This window comes from Cygnus olor, chromosome 17 (genome assembly GCF_009769625.2).
Source record: "Cygnus olor isolate bCygOlo1 chromosome 17, bCygOlo1.pri.v2, whole genome shotgun sequence".
In the NCBI taxonomy this organism is placed as follows: Eukaryota; Metazoa; Chordata; class Aves; order Anseriformes; family Anatidae; genus Cygnus; species Cygnus olor.
Genome location: NC_049185.1, coordinates 6,350,831 through 6,372,849, shown reverse-complemented (window position 1 = coordinate 6,372,849; position 22,019 = coordinate 6,350,831). Strand labels below are relative to the sequence as shown.

The 22,019-nt window shown below is 40.3% G+C and overlaps 1 protein-coding gene across 3 annotated transcripts in view; it reads right to left on the bottom strand.

Annotated features, from left to right (window-relative positions):
* Nucleotides 1-3,665: 3,665 nt before the first annotated feature.
* The window catches only part of TOP3B (DNA topoisomerase III beta), an 83,653-nt gene continuing 65,299 nt past the window's right edge, over nucleotides 3,666-22,019 (bottom strand). Inside the window, exons 1-18 of one of the 3 annotated variants that reach the window (XM_040576902.1) lie at nucleotides 18,024-18,219; nucleotides 17,784-17,943; nucleotides 16,981-17,112; nucleotides 15,877-15,983; nucleotides 14,385-14,459; nucleotides 13,258-13,454; nucleotides 12,656-12,812; nucleotides 11,441-11,554; nucleotides 10,446-10,536; nucleotides 9,982-10,136; nucleotides 9,645-9,750; nucleotides 8,663-8,809; nucleotides 7,717-7,890; nucleotides 6,812-6,940; nucleotides 6,407-6,556; nucleotides 5,830-5,930; nucleotides 5,373-5,574; nucleotides 3,666-4,183 (exon numbers count right to left, since the gene is read on the bottom strand). In XM_040576902.1, the coding sequence (XP_040432836.1) occupies nucleotides 3,702-4,183; nucleotides 5,373-5,574; nucleotides 5,830-5,930; nucleotides 6,407-6,556; nucleotides 6,812-6,940; nucleotides 7,717-7,890; nucleotides 8,663-8,809; nucleotides 9,645-9,750; nucleotides 9,982-10,136; nucleotides 10,446-10,536; nucleotides 11,441-11,554; nucleotides 12,656-12,812; nucleotides 13,258-13,454; nucleotides 14,385-14,459; nucleotides 15,877-15,983; nucleotides 16,981-17,112; nucleotides 17,784-17,853 (2,589 nt within the window). In that variant the 5' untranslated portion in view covers nucleotides 17,854-17,943; nucleotides 18,024-18,219 and the 3' untranslated portion in view covers nucleotides 3,666-3,701. Of the gene's footprint in view, nucleotides 4,184-5,372; nucleotides 5,575-5,829; nucleotides 5,931-6,406; nucleotides 6,557-6,811; nucleotides 6,941-7,716; nucleotides 7,891-8,662; nucleotides 8,810-9,644; nucleotides 9,751-9,981; nucleotides 10,137-10,445; nucleotides 10,537-11,440; nucleotides 11,555-12,655; nucleotides 12,813-13,257; nucleotides 13,455-14,384; nucleotides 14,460-15,876; nucleotides 15,984-16,980; nucleotides 17,113-17,783; nucleotides 17,944-18,023; nucleotides 18,220-22,019 lie in introns of those variants that run through there. The other 2 variants (XM_040576903.1, XM_040576904.1) reach the window with 2 other exon arrangements.

Below are 22,019 nucleotides of genomic sequence, written 5' to 3'. Positions count from 1 at the left end.
TTTTTAATTGCCAGAGAGCTCTGAAAAGAAAGAAGCAGCACAGTTAATGCTTTCAAACTTTCTTATTCTTTTTATAATGGGACACTGCAGAGGGGATCCTGTAAAAAAATCATCAACTTTGAAAAAGAGAGCCATTATTACACTTTTTTTTTTTTTTTTTTTTTTTTTAGAGTGGGCTTTTAATTCAGTGATTGGAAGGTCAGTTTTGTGAAGGATCTGAGTGTTTTGAATTCCTGCTGAAACTGGTAAGTATTTAGCACTCATGCCAGGCTGAAGCATCTGGCACTAAGTTAACTGTGTTCAGCAACAGAGACTGCTGAGGTTTTTAGAGATTCCTAAGTCATTACTGTCATGGAGATTCTTATCCCACCCTTTCCCTTTGTATTCCTGTGCTAAACTGCAGTGGCCTGTATCCTATTACCAGTTCCAGGAAAGCAGGCAAAGCTCTGCTGAAGCCAACAGCAGCCTTCCTCAAAAGCAGTTGGCAGGATGGGCATCTAAACATTGCTCTTCCCTTTGGTTCCTGGGTGAATCAAGATGTTTTTTTCCCACATGGGTTGATGTCCTAATGCCCAGATCCAGACTAGATTTGGATGACAAAAATCACTGAGGAGTTTGTCACAACCTGACGTAACAACTTGAACACAACAAAATGTTCCCAACTGAGTCCCTGAAAGCCACAGCAGGTTTTACCAAACATATACTGTTTGAGCATCAGCCCCAGTGGATTTGGCAGAAGAAAATCTATCAAGGTTCAAAACAACTTCCAACTTCATTCCTCCCAAAATTCATTCATGAACATGAGTCTTGTTCAAGATTTATCCCACATACAATTATCTTTGGAAAAACAAGAAGTACATACTGGGCAGCCCTACAGTGGCTTCACATAGGAAAGACCAAAAAGTACTTTCAAAGACTGCTGGGAAACCAGCCAAGTGGGAAAGCTGCAGCATCCTTATGACCACTCCTTACTGTCACTTCCAAGAAAAAAAAAAAGTTTTTAAAAGTTGAATGATTTAAATGAGCAACCATAGGTATGGGATGAAGTCAACCCTTCAGTATTACCAGCCCCAAAGTCGCCACTGATCACCTTCAGACAGATGTTTTTTTGTCTGCATTGCACCCTTTCCCTGTTTCTATCAGATCTGACCCTCTTTTTTTTAATTCCTTTCCATATAATCATCAGATCAAAATCTGTATTTTGATACTCTCTATACTCCCGAGCACCGTCTGTCCATTTTTTGGCATCAACTTTCCAGGGAGACCTGCTACTTCTCTCGCCCCAAGCTGACAAAAGCAAGCATCCTAGGACATGCTAGTGCCATCTCAGACATGGACAAGCATGCAGCCATATAGCACAGATAATTCATTTTTGTTTCATCACCTATGGGAGCCAAAACAGTCTCCTTTCTTCAAAAGTGACTAACGCCACTTCACGAAGCAACTTTCCTAAATTGTAAAAGCTTTCTCCGGAGTCTTTTCCATGGAATGGAAACCAAAAGTAGAAAAGATTTATTTCATAAGCTGTAACACCTGTTTCTCCAGTAAGAACCACAGACATGATACATATAGCGCTCACCTTACTGTTAGAAACATCTCCAGCAACTTCAACATTTTAAGAAAATTCTTGCTCTCTCACACCTCATAAAGCAATCCCAGGAATGCACCTCTTAAGTTTTAAACAGAAACTGGAAGCACTTGTAATCTCCACCTTCTTTCCGCTCCACTCTGAAGACAATCGTCACCACCAGCCTGTGTGCCAGGTCACAGCACTGACAGCCCGCTGAGGCACACCCTGCAATGCCTTCATTCCTCAGGCACAGGCAAAAGAAGACCTTTGCCATTTGTGGTAGTTAAAAGGGAGCTACTCAAACCTTCCAGAACACTTAAGAGGCTCGTTCTATGCATGACAGAAAGTTCCCAGCACTTAATTTCTACTGGGGCTAATTCAGCAAAGAGATTTTACAAGGAAATGTTTGCCTGAAAATGGCCAAAATAAAAACATAATAAATAAATATATTTTTTAAAATAAAAAAAATGGTTCCCACACAGGTCAAAAGCCACATGGGATGACTAACGACAGGCTTCCCACACTTTTTTCCCACACTAAGTATTGCAGAAATCCCAGCCAGCGGCACACACAGCAGCAGAAGCTAGCTGAACACACAGGTATTTTTAAAGCAGTATCCTAGCGTATCCAAGCAGGCTACAGAGTTAAGAAAGGGCTTGAACAACAGAATCAATACAATCCCCTCTGAAAACTACTATAGTTTATGCTAAGCTTTATGGCCTAAGATGTTACAGCAAGATGAACTTCAAGAGAATAAACTACTCAGTCTAGGTTAAGGGAGATACAAAGAGTTTGTTTTTACCAGAAAGATGATTTAGTACTTGGGATAAAAACAAACAAAAACTACAGAAAAAAAGCTTCTACCTAAATCAGTGTCTTTTAAGTAATACTGTTAAAATATAGGTCATGTTTGAGCTGTAACTATATAAACATTTGATCAAAGGAACAGGGGGCTGCAGTGTTTTGTGTTTTCTCTTGTTCAGTAACTGCACACAGTGCCAATTAGAACAGCAGGGTTGTACAATACCTTTTGCAGGGACTCATCTTTCCATTCTGTTTCAAGTCAATCACGTGTCACGTTGCTCTGCATATTCTGCGTTCAAATGCAGCGGCCTTTGCAGCAAGTAAAACCGATGGTATCCTCTCATCCGAGCACAACTAGCACTGAAACTGTTTTGGGGATACAGATGATACAAACTGTACTTGATCAGATGGATCGGCTATGTGCACATGGAAGGAAAGGAGAGAGTATTACATATTTGTACAGCATTAGATTTTGCAGTGTGGAACCCAGTGGTTAGATACAGCTCCATATAATGAACCACGAGGACACTCCTCTAATTAGCCAACACTGACATGACAATGTGGGGGTGCAGACATTACAAACTGTATTTGATCGGGTATGACCAGCTATGTGAACAGAGGAAAAGAGGAGCACGAGAGCTATCTGTCCTCCAGCAGTGGGAGGAGGTCTCACTTAACTGTGACTCACTGACCTAAAGATACTTGGCTGCATGGACCATTATTTGGGAATCACTGCTCAAGACAGATATTCCCCTTTGTATTTGGAATTTCCAATTTGTATGTCTATTGGCATTATTCTCATATATTATTACATGCAGCAGAGAGGCAGATTTGTAGTGCTCTTATTATTGCAGATGTAATTTAAAAATCTGAGGCTACTAATCATTTACTAGAAGATGAGAAGTCAGATAAAACAAAGCCCATTCCACAACTAAAAGCTACAGCAGCATAACACTGATCTTAATCATCTATTATACTCCTGGCATTTGTATTGCTGACAAAGGCTTTGGAAGTGACAGAAAAGGAAAATTTCATTTCCTTTCAATTAGCCACAAGTAACAGTGTAGGTAGACTTTCTCAGTCTCCTTCCTGTTTGTGAAGTCCACTTGGACAATTGAATTCCAATTAAAAGCTTAAAGGCTTAGTCACTAACTGATCACCCAGAACAATTTGTTTGCTGATTAAACCATGATTAAATCTTGGACTGTTATACCGCTTTAACTTTTCTAAGAACAGGAAAGTGATAAAGATCAGAAATACTTAAAATGAACTTAAAGAGAAACAAATTTTTATAAGAAGTTTATTTTTTTTTTGTATTGTGCAGCCGTTATACAAAGTAAGCGGCCAGAGCTGCCATTTTGTCCTTGGGTTTCTTTGGATTGGGTCTTCCCCCAGGCCTCCGGCCTTTACCTCTTCCTCGACCTTGCCTTCTTCCTTGTCCCCCACGATGCATGGGGTGCCTCATGGCTGCGTGTTTCAGCTCCACCAGGTCTTGAAACACAGGGTCACAGAATACGCAGCCTGAATGCTGGGTCTCATCACCAGGCAGAGGAGATTTGGCTTTGTTAAAATCTACGTCCACAAGGGCTGCATCACACAAATCACACGTCTCTGGTGACACTCGGACTTTGTGGGCATTCTCAAAGAAGTGCACGATCACGTTGCATTTGTTGCAGGCCATCTTCCACTTGGGACCTGATGTCGAGTCTAGCACCAGAACCCCATTCTCACATTCAACGCACTGCCCAATTCCAAGCATGCTAAGAGAATGCTGGCATGTGGGGTGGGTGCATTCATTACAGCCCATTCCTGGTGGAAGAAGAGTAAAACTATACCACAAGGAACCCTTTACATCACCACTGCTCAGTTTGCAGGAAGAGAAACACAGAACTGAAAGACAGCTTAGTATATTACAGGTTTTCTAAACCACTGCACAAAGGAACATATCCCCAAAAGGCAATCTGACTTTTCAGATACTCAGAATAATCCCTTGCTCTGAATTTTTTTTATTAATGGCTTTCAGAATTCCTAGACAATGCCACTGTACAGTACATAAAGCTTGGATATATTAGTGATTAAAAGAAATTGTTTTCAGTGAAACGTATGGATCCTAGCTACTTCATTTAATACTTGCACTGTATGCTAGTAGCGTAAGACATTTTTAATTAAAAGATGGTAATAAAACGATGCCAAAAAGCTCCTGATATGCAGTCAGAGCTTCCAAGCGCTACCTTAAATAAGTTTTGATCTCACGTTTATCATACTAACTGTTACTTTTTTCTCTTCTTAGTGTGTTACAAGTTGTTGAAGGACATTTCTCTGCATCAAAATACAATTCCCCTACTCTCAGAGAGGGCCTTAAACTATATCCCATCCATATATTATGCATTAGAAAAGTCAAGAAATTAACTTATTTGTATATACATATTTGCTTTTATAAAATCTGTTGTGGTCCATTCAACATTCTGAGCATTTCTCTAAAAATTTTAAGACATGGCTATATGACTAACAGTAAAGTGTTTCTCTAGCCACTCCACATAAGCCACTTTAGAAAATCACTTCAAAAATAGCCAATCTTGAAATACTTGAATTCATGCACAAAACACAGCTATTTCAGTGAAAACAGCTTCAGTAAATTCTAGGGCTACTGAAATAACAAGAATAGTTTAAAAAATACTCGCCTCTCTCTTCTGTCTTACAGCAAATGTAATAAGAGTAGCCTCTCTTGTATTCAATAAAATACACAGGAAACTTTTGCAAAGATGACTAACATCTTTGCTAGTGGTGATTAAAGCAAAAAATAATAGTGTTCAGAAGTGAGTTAACTAACACATTTTGTTCACCGATTTTGATATGAATTTTAGGTATCTAATATAATTTGAGTAGCACTTTATACTAAGCAACCCTCATTAAAAACTATTAAAAAAGCACAGTTGATAAGACTGCATCTAACTTATTTCAAGTGAAGGTGATGCCTGCATGTTCACAAAATTCCTACCTTTTTTCATGTCCCTGAAGGGAGGATGGTTGTAACAGTATGGACAGAGAGGGTAGCTCTTTCCTCTGGATCCAGAAGACCACAGCACCAGCTCAAAGTCATCCAGGGGGCAACGCAACTCTTTGTAGAGTTTAATTGTACCATTCTGTGGGAGACTGTAGGTGTCATCACAATGAGAGCAGTGCAGACGACTTGGTTTCGCCTGGAAGGAGAACATAAATCTCCAGAACATCTGTAATGTCAGTAGGGTTCAAAACTCACAGGAAATCCAACTGTGACCACTTTCTGGTTTGTAACCCATGGAAAAGCTCCATCAGACTTCCTGCCTTTACACCCCTACCCAAGAAATTCATTACTGACAACCACATTTGAATCCAAATTCAGTAATGGAAAAAGGGTTTCTACTCAACGTCGCCCAACAAGTGAAGTTTAAAATACAAGTGTGATGTGAACTTACCTGAATATACTTCATGAAACGATGGCATTTGCCACAGCGGGAAAGAGGTTTACCTGTGGCAGCTAAGGGTGAAAAAGACACTTCCATCAGCTCATCCATACCTGCAGAAAAGATTGTAACATTTATGTTAGAATTCTAATTCCTAGGAGGAAACCTCTCACAAAATCATCTACAGGACCTGTGAAGAAGTAATGAGAATAGTCAACAGCTTATTTCAAATAGTTATTGTGAACAGTTTATTCACAATGCTCTTCTCTGTTTAAGATGACTTTTTATTTAAAGAGTTTTGTAATAAGCACACACAAACACACTAGGGTAAGTACTTCAGCTAGTCTGCAGCTTTTCAGAACTCAGCACTACACAGTCACAAATAAATCTAAAATGGAATTTTAGAGACACGATTGAGTTTATTTCCCTCTGGAGAGGGAATTCATATGACTGGAAACTCCCAGTCACAGCACAATTTTCAGTGAGCCTAAACCTCTGAAAAAGCAACCTAATACTTAAGTACTTTCTAACAGCGTCTTTACAACAATTAAGTAGTTGCATAGAATTTTACATGTAAAACAACTTTTACCTGCAATAGAATCCACAAAATAGTGAAATTTCCTTTTGAAGATGTCAAGGGTGTGCTCCAGGACCTGATGGTAATTTGCTTTACCCAGAGCTATTAAGTTGAGTTGCTTTTCCACAGCACTGCGAATTGTAGGAAGAACTAACTCTGCATCTAACAGAAAACCAGAGATATCAGCAACAGAGAAGCAGTAATGAAATACCAAAAACAGTAGGAAACTGCCCAAACTAAACTGACATCAAAATAAACAAACAAGTTTTAATTATTATAGCTTTTCAAATTAGTGATATTTTCCTAGATGCATCATTTCAGACAGAAACATTACTTATACAGCAACAACCGCCTTTGACATATTGAAGGGGACAAAAGGTAAGAGGATGGGTTTGGGGGGAAGAGTATTTGACTGACCTATTTTGTAATAACCATGAACCAGAACAATTCCAAGATTTGTAGGCTTTAGTCTCCGACCACTCTCTACTGTGACATAGTTCCGCTGGCAAATGTTGTTGATGTGGACTGGAATACTTGCATCAGTTCCTGCCACACAAAGGAAGACAATACATCCATCAAAGCTTTCAAGAAATTACTTATTTCTGACTTCTCTGGTTTTGTATCATATTACAGCACTTCTTAGCTTAAAATGCATATACTTTTTTACTGCTACCCTGTTTCCAGTGGATAATTTCTCTACCTACTAACACATATGTTCCTTTGCAGTTCTGAAAAGTCTGAAATATGTATTTTAACCTTAATCCTTTAATCTCTTCCAAGGAATTAGTGACAGAAAGATAGCTATTCTCACAATCACTTGTTCTGGAAAAATACAGGAGAAGACTATGTTCTTCTCGACTGGACTTGTTTATGAAAATGTATTGAAGGAAGCAAGTCAGATCGAAAAAGAAAAATAATATTGTGATAAATTGTATAATAAGATACAGAAGGACTACTGGAGCCAGCAAAGCTGAAGCACGCTGTTCTGACAGGAAATCATTCCTAAGAATAGGAGTTGCATTCTTCCACACAACATCAGCTCTTTCTAACAAAGAAGTGACAATGATGGATTATGAAAGAACGTTGCTTTGGCCAGAAACTAGGCATAAGAATAAGAAGGGGAAAGGAATATTGGGGAATAGAGAATCCACTATCCACTAAGAGGTGCTACTGTGGTTTGAAGGGAAAAAGATCATTACTGAACCTATTCAAATGAATACTGAAAGGTCACTGCTGACAGAGATAGCTCAGAGAAACGATTCAGAGCCTTTGCTCTCTTGATAGATGCATTACAGGATAAAGTAATTTAAGTGAGTTCGTACCAATGCCATGCTTTTCCATCAGAGTGATAAGTTCTGCTTCTGTTAGGTAATCAGGAGGACTGGTTTGCTTTTCCAGCAATTTTATTTCACCAATTGGGAAAAGATCTCCTTTCTCACAGTGCGGAAGGCTCTCTTCTAATGGTATGCTGTGCCAAGGCATAATTTCTGTGAACCCTGGAGGTAAACAAAGTAACGAGAGATTATCTTCACAGCTTTCAAAAGGTCAAGATATATGTTTCTGATTTTAACATGGGCTACATTATACAGATCAAAGTTTGCCATACACTGCCATACATACAGACTGTTTGCCATAACATGCAGACAATATCTGAAATACTATATCAAGAGACAAGATGTCACATGACACTGCATCAAATCTGTTCTGTGGGTGACTTGAGTCAGGATGATGTATGGAGAGTAAAAAAAAAAATTAAATAAAAAAAAAAATCTTTCCTTGAATGAAAGCACAGTTCCAGAAGTCTCACCAAATGCATGGGAAGAGCTTGTTAAGAAAATGCAAATAGGAAGTTGTATTAATGCAATAAAGACTACTGGGATTGCTTGCTATGAAGATCTCAGTGGTGAGGTACTACACTCTTCTTATTGACTAGAAACTGAGTTTCTTACACTCGTGGAAAAAAAAAATCCATCTTTGTATAATCTAAACCACAAAAGACATTTGCTGTCTAAAAAAAAGCCTGTCTTTACACTGGCAAGCGTAGCATTAACTCTTGAAACTACTACATGAAAAATAAGACTTTTTCTAGTGTAATTGAAGTATGGAAATGAAGACAAAGGTTTGGTCCTTGTGACTTCAATAGTTCCAAAAATAAAAAGTCTTCAAAATTCTACTTGTCCCCAAAACTTCACTTTTATATCCATCCAATGAATATATGGGAAAAAATAATAATCTGTAGCTGACTACTTACTTCCTCGTTAGTCTTACCTGGTGAAGTTACCACTTTTCCAATACAGGTAAACCTTTCAGGGCCGATACTGAAAGAAATGGTGGTTTGTAGGTACTTGCAATCAGCGCTTACAGTGGCAATAAAATGCCTAGTTATATACTCATATAGTCGCCATCCATCTCCACCTGAAGATAAACAAAATCTTAGTCCCACAAACCAAGTCCTGCAGCTCTACATAAAATCTGCACTAAAATTTGCACCAGATTTCCACAGCTATCACAGGAGAAACTGGTACGTGAAAGAAAAAATTCAAAAATCCATCAAAATCTACTAGTAGAGAGGTTATCCTGCTACGAACAGAAACTAATTCTTACTCTTGTGCTTTCAATATTCCATCTTGCTGTGTATAATAAAAGTCTTACATGGCCATTTAATAACCTTTACAGTTACTCAAACTTTTAACATACTTAGTTTTTCTATCAGAGATTATTTCACTGATTCCTGAAAATCAGAATTTACCCGTTTTCTACAACAATTTTAGTTATTCCTAATAAACAGCACAATCCATTTACTATACTTTAAGTTTTAAATTCTTTTCAGAGATTACACCATAGAATCAAATCTTACATTTTAATATAAGTAACACTTACCATAGAGACCAATTTAAAATGCAGTTAAAGTCTGATTTACAAACAGAAACATACAATCAAATTTCAATACTTAGAAGCTACTACTGTGGGTCAAATTTCTCTAAAGGAAAGTATGAAATACTGTGTTAAGTTGACTACTCCTTGTTCTTAACAGTTTTAGGGTGCTGAGAATCAATTACTGAAGAGCAGACCAGCTCTGATCTTCACTGTCATCAGAAATTAAAGTTAAGACTAAGTCTGCTCTCTCTCCAGTTCCTGAAATTCAGATAATTATATTTTATGTTAAAACCCAGGGATTTTCAACCCAGCCCCTGTAACTCAAGGAACCACTTTCATCACAGTGTTCTAATGCTATTCAATTTGTCTATACCCAATTCTGCTTCTGTTGCAGCTTTCATTGGAGTGATGGGAGGATGGTCCCCTGCATCATGGCCTTTCCTTGGACGATTAATGCCTTCTGATAGCAATGCTTTTACCTGGTGAAGGACAAGAGAGAAAATTGACTGAAGTGGATAACAGGCCTCTACTATCAGGTTAAGAAACTTTTCAGATCAAATTTGTAACAATACAATGTCCATAAATAAAGGCAATTACAGACATTTATTGTTTGCAAAAATCTAGATTAAGACATACCAGGTAAGACATTTCTGAAACACTAACTAGAGAACAATCTGTTGAACAGTACAGGTTTTGCTTCATATACTCACAGTTTCTGCCCAGTAGGGATTATTGGCTTGCTGTCTCAAACATCCTTTCAAGTCAAAGTTTTCTGGATAATGGGTAGTTTCTGTTCGAGGGTAGCTAATATAACCCTGCATATAAAGACGCTCTGCTATTTGCATGGCATGTTGCGGACCCATTCCTGAGATGGGATAGGAGAGAATGAAATCATAATCACAGTGATGTGTAGATGATTTTGTTAGCTGTGTTCAAAAGTATTCATTATCAAAGCATTTAAATAAATCAGTTTGGCCTTTCTAGAAGACTTCTGTCACCTTGATCTTACCCAGCACTTCGCTTCTGACAAGCTTTCTAAACTTGTTCCTTCCGCAAAAACGATACAATATAGGGAAATGAGGCTATCAAAACATGTATATGCTTGATTATTTCAGCTGAGGAGCCAAGGTATTTTGGTTTATATCAGTGTGAAAATCTGAACTTGTACACATACCTAAAGCAGCACTGGCCACTCGTAGCATTTCTACCGTGTTCAGAGCCAGTGGTCTCTGCTTCACCTTCTCTTTTTTACTCACAGATTCTACCTAGAAAATAGTATTTTTCCAGTAAAAGTTTTGAAGCTTGGTAACTGATAAATATATCATTTCCACTGTGACTAGAACCATATGGTATACCTAACATTACCTGTTGCCATCATATCTGTGGGTTTTTTCTTAGAGCAGTACCACCAATATATTTTTACTTTAGGAAATCTGACTGGAGACAGTTTTACCAAATTGTAAAGTTATAGTCCTGAGGTCCCTTTGTGCTATGTGATTAGACCTGCAACTGGAAATGCAGCAAGGTAGCTTATTGCTATCTTTACTTCTCATTTAACTAAGCAGCACATATGTCGGTGCTACAAGGATTTAATGCTTAATCCAAGTAATGGTCCTAACTATAAGGATCCAGATTTTTAAAAGCATCATGCAGTCTTTGAACCTTGATGGCTGTAAACACTTAAATCCAAACATACTGCCAAACAAGTATTGAACAGAACAGAATTACAAGTTAATTGGCTATAAAGACTGTACCATACACATGATTAAAAATTTAACTGCAGGAATATTGCCATATAAGTAATTAAATTCTGATTTATACAGTGTCTCATGGGAAATAAGAGGTCTGCTTGGAGAGTTCTGAAATGTATTTCTCAGCAGGTTTAGTAATGAAGACTTCCTATCATGAATGATGATCATTTCTGAAGTCAATATTAAGAACGGGCTTTCTGTTGAGATGACCACACTTGCGTAATATGAACTACAATCAAGAACCTCTTGACTTTTATTCTATTTTATACAAAGTTGAATGGAATAAATAATAATAAAAAAGATACAGATGATATTCTACACCCCTCTTTAACAGAAAACAAAATGCAGTAGATGAGATATTAAACAGTATTTCATTAATGTGAAATGTGCTCTATCAACACTTCATACATATTTTTACCTTTGCTTCTTTTGCCATCTTCGTTATATTCAGGAACATTTGAGCAATCTCACGATCAAACACCCTCACTCTATCCCAATCCAAAGTGAGAGAACTTTCTTTTTCAGGATTCACCTAATGGTCAAAAAAATTTAATTGCCACCAACACTATTAATGAAAGTGTGAGAATGCACATTTCCAACAACAATCCAGCAAGTAAACCCTAATAATACCCATTCTGCAACACAAGTGCTCCAAACATGCAGTTATGCTCTTTTTCCCAGGGACTTCTGAGAAAGATAGAGTATGTTGAGTTCAGGAGCCATGAGAATGACTAGAATTATTCTTGCAGTTAATTGAAATACCACACTTATTTTAGTGCTAGGAATAGCAAGAGCTGAAGCAGGCAGAAATTTAAAGTTTATAATTTTGATCTAGCAAAACTAATTCTTTGTATTAAAAGTAAAGCGTAACTAGGTCATATTTCAAGTCCCACATACAAAAATAAATATGAACCAGACAATGTGAGAGCATGAAACTCTGAAAACAGGCACCAAATACTTCCTGGCATGACACACATGAATGACATGTATCAGAAAACAGATGAGAGTAGATGCTAGATTTCTTTTTTATTATTATTATTTATTTTAAAATCTAAAAATGGCAACTTCTTACCATCTATCTTTTATTTGTTTAAACAATCCTTGTCATCACAAACAGTAAAATCATGTTAGTTTGCTCTGAGAGCTTGGACAGCAGCAAGGCTATAAAACTGCCATAAGCTGCCAAAGTATTCAGAGGACTCAATTGCCAATTAACACAATGAGCATTTTATTTGCTTTAAAATTCCAATACTCAGCAATGCCAATGTTTGCTGGCAGCCTAATTAATTCTTGGATTCAAATTAACACCACAGTCAGCCCAAGGACCCCAGGGAACAAAAGCAAACCGTTTCAAGTAGTCTTTCTGGCTGAGTCTAAGCTTAGCTGGTTAACACTGAAGAATTCTTATAAGCAGCACACAATAACCACTTTAATACAAAAAACTGACATCCTGGAATCTGTTCTAGAGAGAGTGGTGACACATGTGAACTGAATAAAAGCACACAAGTAAATTGTAAGCATTGTGAATTCTTGTCAGCAGCTACAAATTTATGAATGGACAAAATGGAAATAAGCACATTTCTTTGTATATGAGGAACACATATTTTTACCAAACAAGTATTGTAAAGCTTACTTTAGCTTGCAGCACCCAGTAAGTCTCAGGCTTAAATGACTGGATTTTGTCATGCCTTTCAACACAGAATCCAAGTGTTGGCGTCTGACATGGCCCAAAGGAGATGAGGGAGCTGTCTAAATTTCCATATTTCCCCTGAAAATACTTAGTCTGAAATCTAAGAAAAAAAAATACAGGAACAAGTACATTAATACCCTCATTCCCATGAAAAGCAAAAAAAAAAAAAAAAAAATCACAAACTTTTATAGACATAAATGAATAATCTATTAAGTCATTCAGGTATTTGTCAAAAAAAAATCTCAGAAACATCAAGTCTTAAAGCTAAAGAAGTCATAAATACTTTGCCTCACAGAATCTTGTTTATTCACAAAGAAATGTGGGAGCAAGTCATAAAGGAAGAGTATATAATAGCTGCTAATGTACTTTATCTTAGCTCAGTTAAAGCCATAACACTTTCTTTAAATTTCTTTTTATTTGTCCATGCATAAAATTGTTTGGTTTGGTGCTCAGCAGAATTAGCCACTACAGGTCTAAGGCATATTTTGTGGACAGCGCAGTATTGCTGAACCTTTCACAAAACCGTCTGTAATCTATGCTGTCACCTTGTAAATGCACAGCCAATTCTAAGGTCCAGCTCCTGGCGGGCATCCACTGACAGAGCTTCATTGCGATTGGGTTCTCCCAAATGATTCATGGCATTGCAGATGTCTGTGTCAGTAATGGAACTGAATTTAGCTCTATAAATCGTCCTTTCGCTGCTACGAGGTTTGTTCATAACAGGAAGAACGGCATCAAGAACCTAACGAAGATCAGAAGCATATTTTGTAAGTAATTGAAAGCTAAGGGCTTAAGTCATTTTTTTCTCTTTAGAGGAGAAAAAACCCACACACTACCCAGAAAATGTTTGCTGACACGTAATTATTTTCTTCATTCGGAAGATGTCATGGCAATACATTAACTGATAAGAACAGTATTTGTCATATTCTCAGAAGTGTATTAAGAATGAGCAAAATTGAAGGATTTATTTATTAAACAGCAAGTGCCGGAAATGAAGCACTATTCTTAGCTAAGGGCAAATAAATCCACCAGTGCAGCTGCAGCATCTTTTGGTGAGTATTTATCTGCTTCTATCCCGGTTTACTTCTATGTATTACCAGGGCACAGTTATGAAACAGTGGTATTTAAAGAACTTAAATACTTGATAAAATGAGGTTCTTTAAAAAAAAAAAAAAAAAGACAAAAAATAGCTTTCATTTAGACTTCTGGGAATAGGATGTTTAAAAAATAATCTTTGTGCAAAATTTTAGTTCTATACCTTTTGTGGGCAGAGTCCAAACTCTTGCTGCTTAAAAGCAGCCTCTACGCTCAAAAGTGTCTAATCACCTAATGAACCAAGAATGATAGAAATTAAGTTTTGTAAGGATGGCAAAATAACTACTCCAGCTTTGAAACAGTCTGATTCTTAAAGCACTGGAATGTTTGAACATTTAAGAGACCTTCTTATTCACCTCAGATGAGCAACACCTGTGAAATTGTTTATACTTTTTAACTGACAAATTAGAGCTCAAAAATATGATTTATTTCCACCAAGGCCCTCCGTGCCTTTAAATCTCTATTCAACTTAGTTTAAATTTTACTGTATATCAGTACATCAGAACAACATAATGGTAGTACTGTATGCCACAAACGAATATATTACAGTATTATGAATCTTAGAAAGAAATCTTACTTCAAAACAGATGTTTTCTCCTTCCTTATCACAGTCCAACCACAAGACAATGCAATCACAGCCTCTTCCCTCCACCTGTGAAAGAAATTAGCACTGCTCTTCAGCAATTCAAAAAATTCTCACTAACTGTATAGCTTTTATTTCTATTTCAAAGGTAAATTATTTGGTGCAAAAAGGGTTGGAAGAATGTATTAGAATTGACAAGAACTCTGCTGTACTTAAACAGTGGCTGAAGAGAGAAGCAAGCTGTGGTTCATGGGACTAGAAGTCTGCCTACAAGATACTTTTCTGCAGAATATGAACAAAAATCGGCACAGCTCTACAGCAGTGGAAGTCTCCTAAACTCCTGACCCAGTCTGTGTGTGCAACTTTGGGCACAGTTCCTTCCTCTTTCTGCATCTTAATTCCCAGATCATTTAAAAAAATATATATTATATATATATATATATATATATAAATACCAAGAACCCTTTTCCTAGCTCGTAAAGATACCATGAAGTCCAAACTTATCTTACAGAAATCAGTTTTATACCACAAATACCTCTTTCCAGAAAGAGTATTATTTTGAAAAGGCATCCAAATGACCACTTTCCTCTCAGAGGCACATGTGAGAAGTGACCAATAATCAGAGACATTTTAAAGCATTTACAAGCTAGGTCTTGCATGTGCTGCTACGAGCCAAACATGTATCCAACACTCCAATTTTGAGAAGCAAGATACTGACAGCCAAAAAAAAAAAACAGAGCAAAGACACGTGTCAATTCAACAAGGCAAAGATTTCAGAAGGCATAAAAAACAATGAAATTAAAAAAAATATCTAATCTTTAGCAAAAAGCTGCTCTCTGCAGGGAAGAAAGCTCTCATTTAGGAATGTACCCGTTTATCTTTGACTCTAGAACAACTCTAGAATATTGTATAACATACTGCCAAACGCTGCCCACTTTAGGGAAGTAGGAGAATATAAATAAATCAAACATTCAACAGCCTACAATGTGAGGAACAGTACCTTCTGATGGCCTGTTTACCTTAGTAGAGGGAAGGTATGTAGCAAGTATTTTGAAGTACAGGGAATCCTTTGGCATTACCCTCCAATAGAAAACTATCTATGGTGAAAACAGACTCTCTTCCTTATATTAGAGTGAAGGTAACTGATCCACTCTAAGAGCTGGGAGAAGATTACGTTTCTAGTTCTTAAATAGTGCTAGCTAAACTGTAAGATTTTTTTTTTTAATAAAGCCAGGCTAATTCACAGCAAAATACTACACCATTTTTTGGAAATTAGTAGTAATTTTTATTGCTTTTCAGAACCACAGAATAATTTCACTTATTTCACTTTTCTTGGAATGATAAAAATAGATCTCACCGCTTTGTGTTCAACAGAGGAAGAATAAGGACAACATATCCGTGAAGAGAATATGCTCCAGAGGAAATAAAACAAAAGAATGACAAAACTGAAAGATGCATCTCAAATACACCTCATAAGAAAGCATACCTGTAAAAACTTCACCATGGTCAGTTTGGGATTAGCTTCTTTCTTTTCTGTGGGAGCTTTACTAAAAAGTTCTGCTGGATCCACCTTGTCCCAGCTGTTGTATTTTCCTGAAAAGCAGAAGTGTATTAAGTTGAGTTATAAACTTATATTTAAAAAAGCAAACAAAACATTACTTCATAAAACACCCTGCTTTCAAAATTTGTCTTGGAAAGCTTTCTACCCTAATACATCTTGCTTTACTGGTTATCTAGGGACCCCTTTTTGTGTGAATTGCAGCTCTAATTTTGAGACATGATAGAAGAAAAAACCAAATACTATTCACCTTTCAGAAATTTTAACATGAGCTATTAAAAAAACTGTACAATTAACTGGTCGTGATGGGGGGAGGGGGGTCTATTTTCCCTTGTTTTCACAGCACACATAAAAAGTGCGCACTGCAGACTGTTTTACCACTCATTACTTTTGGCCAGTTATTATGTCTCAGCCTTGTTATGCTATCGAGCATCCTGTGTCATCACCTTCTCATATTGCTGCATTTGTTCATTTCCATTTCCCAAAAGTACTTGTTGGTGATAATGGTTAGCAATTACATGACACCGTACCTCTTTAAAGCACTGTGTAAATAACTCAGAACTTAGTCCTCAAAACTTGTGAGGTAGTTAGGATCAGAGAAAATAGAGTACTCACGTGACTGCAAAGCAAGTTAGTGACAGGATTACTTGCACGTGATCCTTACCACATTTCTATTTTGTACTAGCTCACTATGGTGCTTTAGAGATTATGCTTTTGGACTCTATTCCTTAATTACTTTTCATTGACAGTAGCAAATTTTTAATACTTAATAAACTGACCTCATCTGCCCTCTTTTTCCAGTAATGTTATTCAGGTACTGGAAAGATAAGTTGCATGCCTACAGTCATGAAAGAAGTCAGCCAGAGGACTAGAAACAAGCCAGGAACTGCTGACCACAAGCAATCTTGTCACCCTCCCTTCCTCTCTAGTTTTCTTTAATGCTCTTCCTGAAGAAAACAGCAATCATGAAAATAGTTAAGTCCTTGACAATTTTACAAATCATATCAGTTAGAACATTTCATGAACAAATACCTATGAAATCCAAAGTCATGACATGACCACACACAGATGTCATCTTGAAATGGGCGCTCTGTCCGATAAATGATCCAGTGTACTCATGCACAGAGCATGCACCATTCAGTCCTTTGCGAGAGGACATGTTTCCTGTAAGAATAAGGTCATTATCAATGGGATTTAAAACATGCAAACAAAAATAACGTATTGAAATAACCATTGTTTCTTGTGAAACGACATCCCCTTTTGTCTAGGTCTCACAGCTAGGGTCTTCCTGATCACAAAATTCTACTCTTTGATCAAGGCTTTTTTCAAGTCAATTATCACTTTAGAACTTCTCTAGGAGTCTTCATTTTTAACTGAAACTATTCAGAATCTCCTTTAACTTTTTCCTCCCATCAGGGAATCTTTATGCAAATACAGTCAGTTTTCTCGATCACTGCAGTTAATAATTAAATCATTATGTTCTCCACATGATTTATAAAACATTTACCATAGCTTCAAAAATCCCTGAAAAAAAAACTAGGTGCTTGATTGGCACTTTCCAGAAAGCATGTGCACTACCATACGCTACAGCTACAAAGATTCCATTACTCAAACTGAACAGGCATTAGCACGTTAAAATAAAAAAAATAAAATAAAGAGAATAGAGCACCATACGGTTATTTCCAGAACCTCAACCTGTGCTAAGCCACTGTTCCCAGGTGAGTGCTGCCCCAGAGACAACCGAGTAGCCGACCTGGGTACTTCTCAACCTCACTTCACCTCCCGTGAAGTCTGGCAGAACAGAAGGCGTGAAATCAACTTATTTTCTCTCCTACCCCTCGAGAGGATCTTGGCGATCGACTGAGCCAGAGAAGGCTTCTCCGCGACCATCAGCACGGTCTTCATCTTCGGCTGGCGAGCCCCACACCGCTCAGCGGTTCGGTGCAGCCTCCTGCAGCCACAGCACGCAGCTCACGGGGGAAACCCGCTCTCGGCCTGCGGGGAGAAAACACAGGGCGGGTGTGCTGCAAAACCATGTCCAGCGACAACTAACCGCGAAGGCCACGCACACTCACACGGATCTCGCAGCTCCGCGGGGCTCCGGTGCCCCGGGCCGGGGAACGCAGCGGGGCCGGGAAATGGCGGCGGCGGGCGCTGAGGGCCCGGGGGGCGCTGAGGCACCGTGAGGGCCGCCCCGCACCTGGACGGGAGGCCACAGCCCCCTTGCGCTGCCGGGGCACAGCTCCGGAAGGGAAGGGAAGGGGAAGCGAAGGGATGGAAGGGCGAAGGGAAGGAAGGGAAGGGGCCGGCCCCCGCGGCAGCGACTCCTGGCGGAGCGGGGGATCAGCGGGGCCCGGTGGCCCCGAGCCCGGTCTCAGCCAGCCCATCGCCGCCCTGAGTGAAAGGAACCGGCTCACCTGCGGATAGATTGGTGGGCGGTTAATAGATATGCAAGTTACTAGTGGAAGAAAAGTCGAGACAAACTCAAGGCTCTTTGTTCTTTGGCATGACTGAAGTTAGAACCTGTTAAAACAAATGTCTTCGTCTGTTTCAGTGCCTGGTTCCCTTTGACATCTGGGGAGCAGCTGGAATAATCAGGATGCAAGTTGGAACCGAGTCTTCAGATATGTCAGATACATATTTTTCATTTTCCTCTACTAAAAGCCCTGTACAAAATCCAACGCCTCTTTTCTTCTTTAACATGCAACGCCACGTGCAAACTCCAACCTGTGCTTACCTGTGAGGGGCAGCTGGGGCTCTCCTGAGTGGGGCTGAGGGACTGGGTGCTCAGGGTCCCTGCGCTCCACTTTCCCTGTACACACATGTGTGTAGCTGGTTTAACGAGACACACCAAGACTGTCCCTGCCAAAGGAGTCCTGCTGACCAGGCAGTCCACGTACACAGCTCTCCTTGGCCCATGTGCTATTTTAAGAGACACCTATGTACCAGGCTCCTCACGCTCCCCAGAAGCAAACACTGCGGCTCCAGAGTCTCCCACCTGCACACGCTCGATGTGAACACTCCTTGCAGACTTCCCCATGCCAGCTGGGTCCACACACAAACAGGCAGGTACTGGTTCGTGTGACATCTCTGTAACAGCTAATTGCCACAGATTTGGAGCCAAAGAGTGCTACCACACTTTTTGAACAGTTTTGTCACCAGACTTGCACTGAACAGGGCATCCTGTGGCAGCCTGGGTGCTTTGCAAGATGCAAGCAGTTTGGCCTCCTTCACGCTGAGGAGACACACGCTGCCAAACCAGATGTATGTGCAACACACAGGTGGCCTGCACGCCAAACATGGGGAATTAACACGTTATTGCTCATTTAGGGTCAAACCACAGATCAGCATAGGTATGAGACTTCTGGTGCTGCCCTGGGCACTCACACTCATGGCCTCTCACTCTGCCTCTCCACCTCCCATGCTGAGGCCGCTTCCACCACAGCAGCAGGAGGCCTGTGTGCTGGGCTGCCCCATCACTGTCTCCAAGGTCAATGCTGAGCAGACCCAGATCACAGAATCACAGAATGGTTGAGGTTGGAAGGGACCTCCAGAGATCCTCTGGTCCAACCCCCCCTCGCTCAAGCAGGGTCACCTACAGCATGTTACTCAGACGATGAGATAATGATGGGCAGAGGCGATAGGCACAAACTGGAAGGTGTGAGGTTCCACCTGACCACCAGCAGCACATCTGTGCCACGTGGGTGCCAGAGCGCTGGCACAAACTGCCCAGAGAGGCTGCGGAATCTCCTTCCTCCGAGACCTCCCACAGTCGCCTGGGCACGGCGCTGGGCACCCTGCTCTGGGTGCCCCTACTGGAGCAGCGGTTGGACCAGATAGACCCAAAGGTCCCTGCCACCCTCAGCCCTTCTGTGCCACTAACTGCCTTTTTTTTTTTTTTTTTTTTATATATTTTTATTTATACAGCCCATCGGCGAGCAGAGCGGCCTGCCGGCGCCAGGCACGCCCCGCAGCCCCGGCAGCTCCCCGCTAGGGAGCAGTGGCGGCGCGGGCAGGCGGCGCCCGGCGGGGCCCGCGGGCGGGACGGCGGCGGTGGCTGCGCCAGGCCGGGGCCGCGCGGGGCCAGGCCCCGGGCCCGCACCTCAGCCGCGCCGCGTCCCCGCTCCCCGTGCCCGGCTCTCCTCAGGCCTGCCCGCTGCTCATTCAGGCTCCCGTCTGGAAGCGCGGAAGGCCGTGTACGCTGCTCTGCGGCCGCGTGGATGGGGGCAAAATTAAATATATTTATATTAAATAACGCCAGGAGACTCTTCTGTGGTTTTCTCAGAGAAGAGCAAGTTTTGTTTCTAGGTTTAAAGCAGCAGTTAGATTTTGTTTTATGCTGACTTGATAAGCATCTTTAACCAAGGATGCTACAATGCTGGGAAAGCATCTGTACGCTGGTGCTGCTGGTTGTAGAGCCCCAAGTTTTTCACACCTGGGTCATTTCAGGGTACAGTTATTTAGCCAGCTAAAGTAGGGATGTTCGACAGATCTGTATTTGTAAGAGCAAGATAGGAAAACCTACAGAAATACAAATGATTGTGCAGGGAGTGTGATCATTCCTATTCCGCTTCCTTGGGTTCATTCTTGACCCTAGAGTAACTTTTTCCTGTTTGTTTCCAAACACACTTGAAAAGATAGCCATGAAATTAATAAGTATTGACAGGAGGGTCAGGCAGGCAGAAACACATCTGGAAGGATGCCACAGACATTAGAAATGATGAAAATGCAAGTCGAATTATTAAAATAGTTTTTCTTGTCTTCTGAAACTAAGCAAGAACTATGAGGCCACAAAAATGTGCCTGAAATCATGACTACAGATCTGGACTCCAGATACTTCAGTGCTGGGAAGCAGGAGATAGAGTCGATCGCATACAGAGAAATAACAGCACTCAGTATTTTGTGCTGGAGTTCAAGTCATGCTTGTGCTCCTTATAAGGCACTAAAAATAAATATATTTGAATAACAGAAGGGACAGAAGAATGTGAATGCTGACTGAAATAGGATATTATTAGTTGCTGGTGTTGGGGACACACATGACATACCGTACAATCTTGGCTTTAATTTTCCCCTTAGGTAGCAGCCCTTTAATCAAAGAGAAATTGAAAAGTTACAGATAACCAAAGCTCTATATCAGAAAATATCCAGGCTTCAGCCCCATATATATCCAATATACATCTGCCAATCCGTGCAGTACTGGTTAGGGACAAAGGCTCACCTACTAAAATGGTAGGGAAAAAACACCAGAGTAAAGAGACTGTGGAGCTAAAAGTGCCCATTTATCATTTGCAGCACTTCTCACTTTAAGGCTTTCTTAAAATTGATGAAGGGTTTGTAGAAGGGATCAGTGTGAATGGGAATTGATCCACAGGGACAGAACAAGAGAATCCAAACACACATATTGTGTTCAGGTTTGGTCTTGTACCAGCCACTGTATAACCCAGCCCAGTTTTGGCATGGACAACAATTCACAGTCCAGGTAGGCTAACACGGCTCCTCTCCAAATGCAGTCTGCAATAACAGAACAAAACAGCAGGGAAAAAAAAAAAAGCAACATGATGCTGACCATCTGAAACCTGTGCCCCACACGCATGTAATTGTACTGCAGGCCTGAGGGTATGGCTGGAGGAGAACAGACCCCAGCTGCTTTCACGGGGTTACTTGCAAATTAACAGCAACCCACCCGTGGCCACACAAGGCCCCAGTCTCCAAGCAAGTAGCTGAGATCTGGGTAGCGCAGCCCATGTGGGAGCCTATCTGAACAGAAAGATCTGCATAAGTTGCAATCTCACCGCTTTGGTATAGACATGCCCTAAGATCACCAACCATCAGCAGACTCAGCATGCTTCAGCATCCCTGGAAAGCTTGTCCTCCCAGGGAGGTAATGCTGTCTTCACACCATGTCAGGGAAATCACTGCCACAGGGATGCTGATGTGCAAGTTTTCTGAGAGCTGAGCTAGCTCCCCAACTCCTGCACATTTTTTCCAGCTGTGGTTGAACTTCACCTGAGAGACCTGGCTTTGCTCTTGCCCTGCACTGTGTCCTGCTTCTCATTTTCCACTCTGAGGAC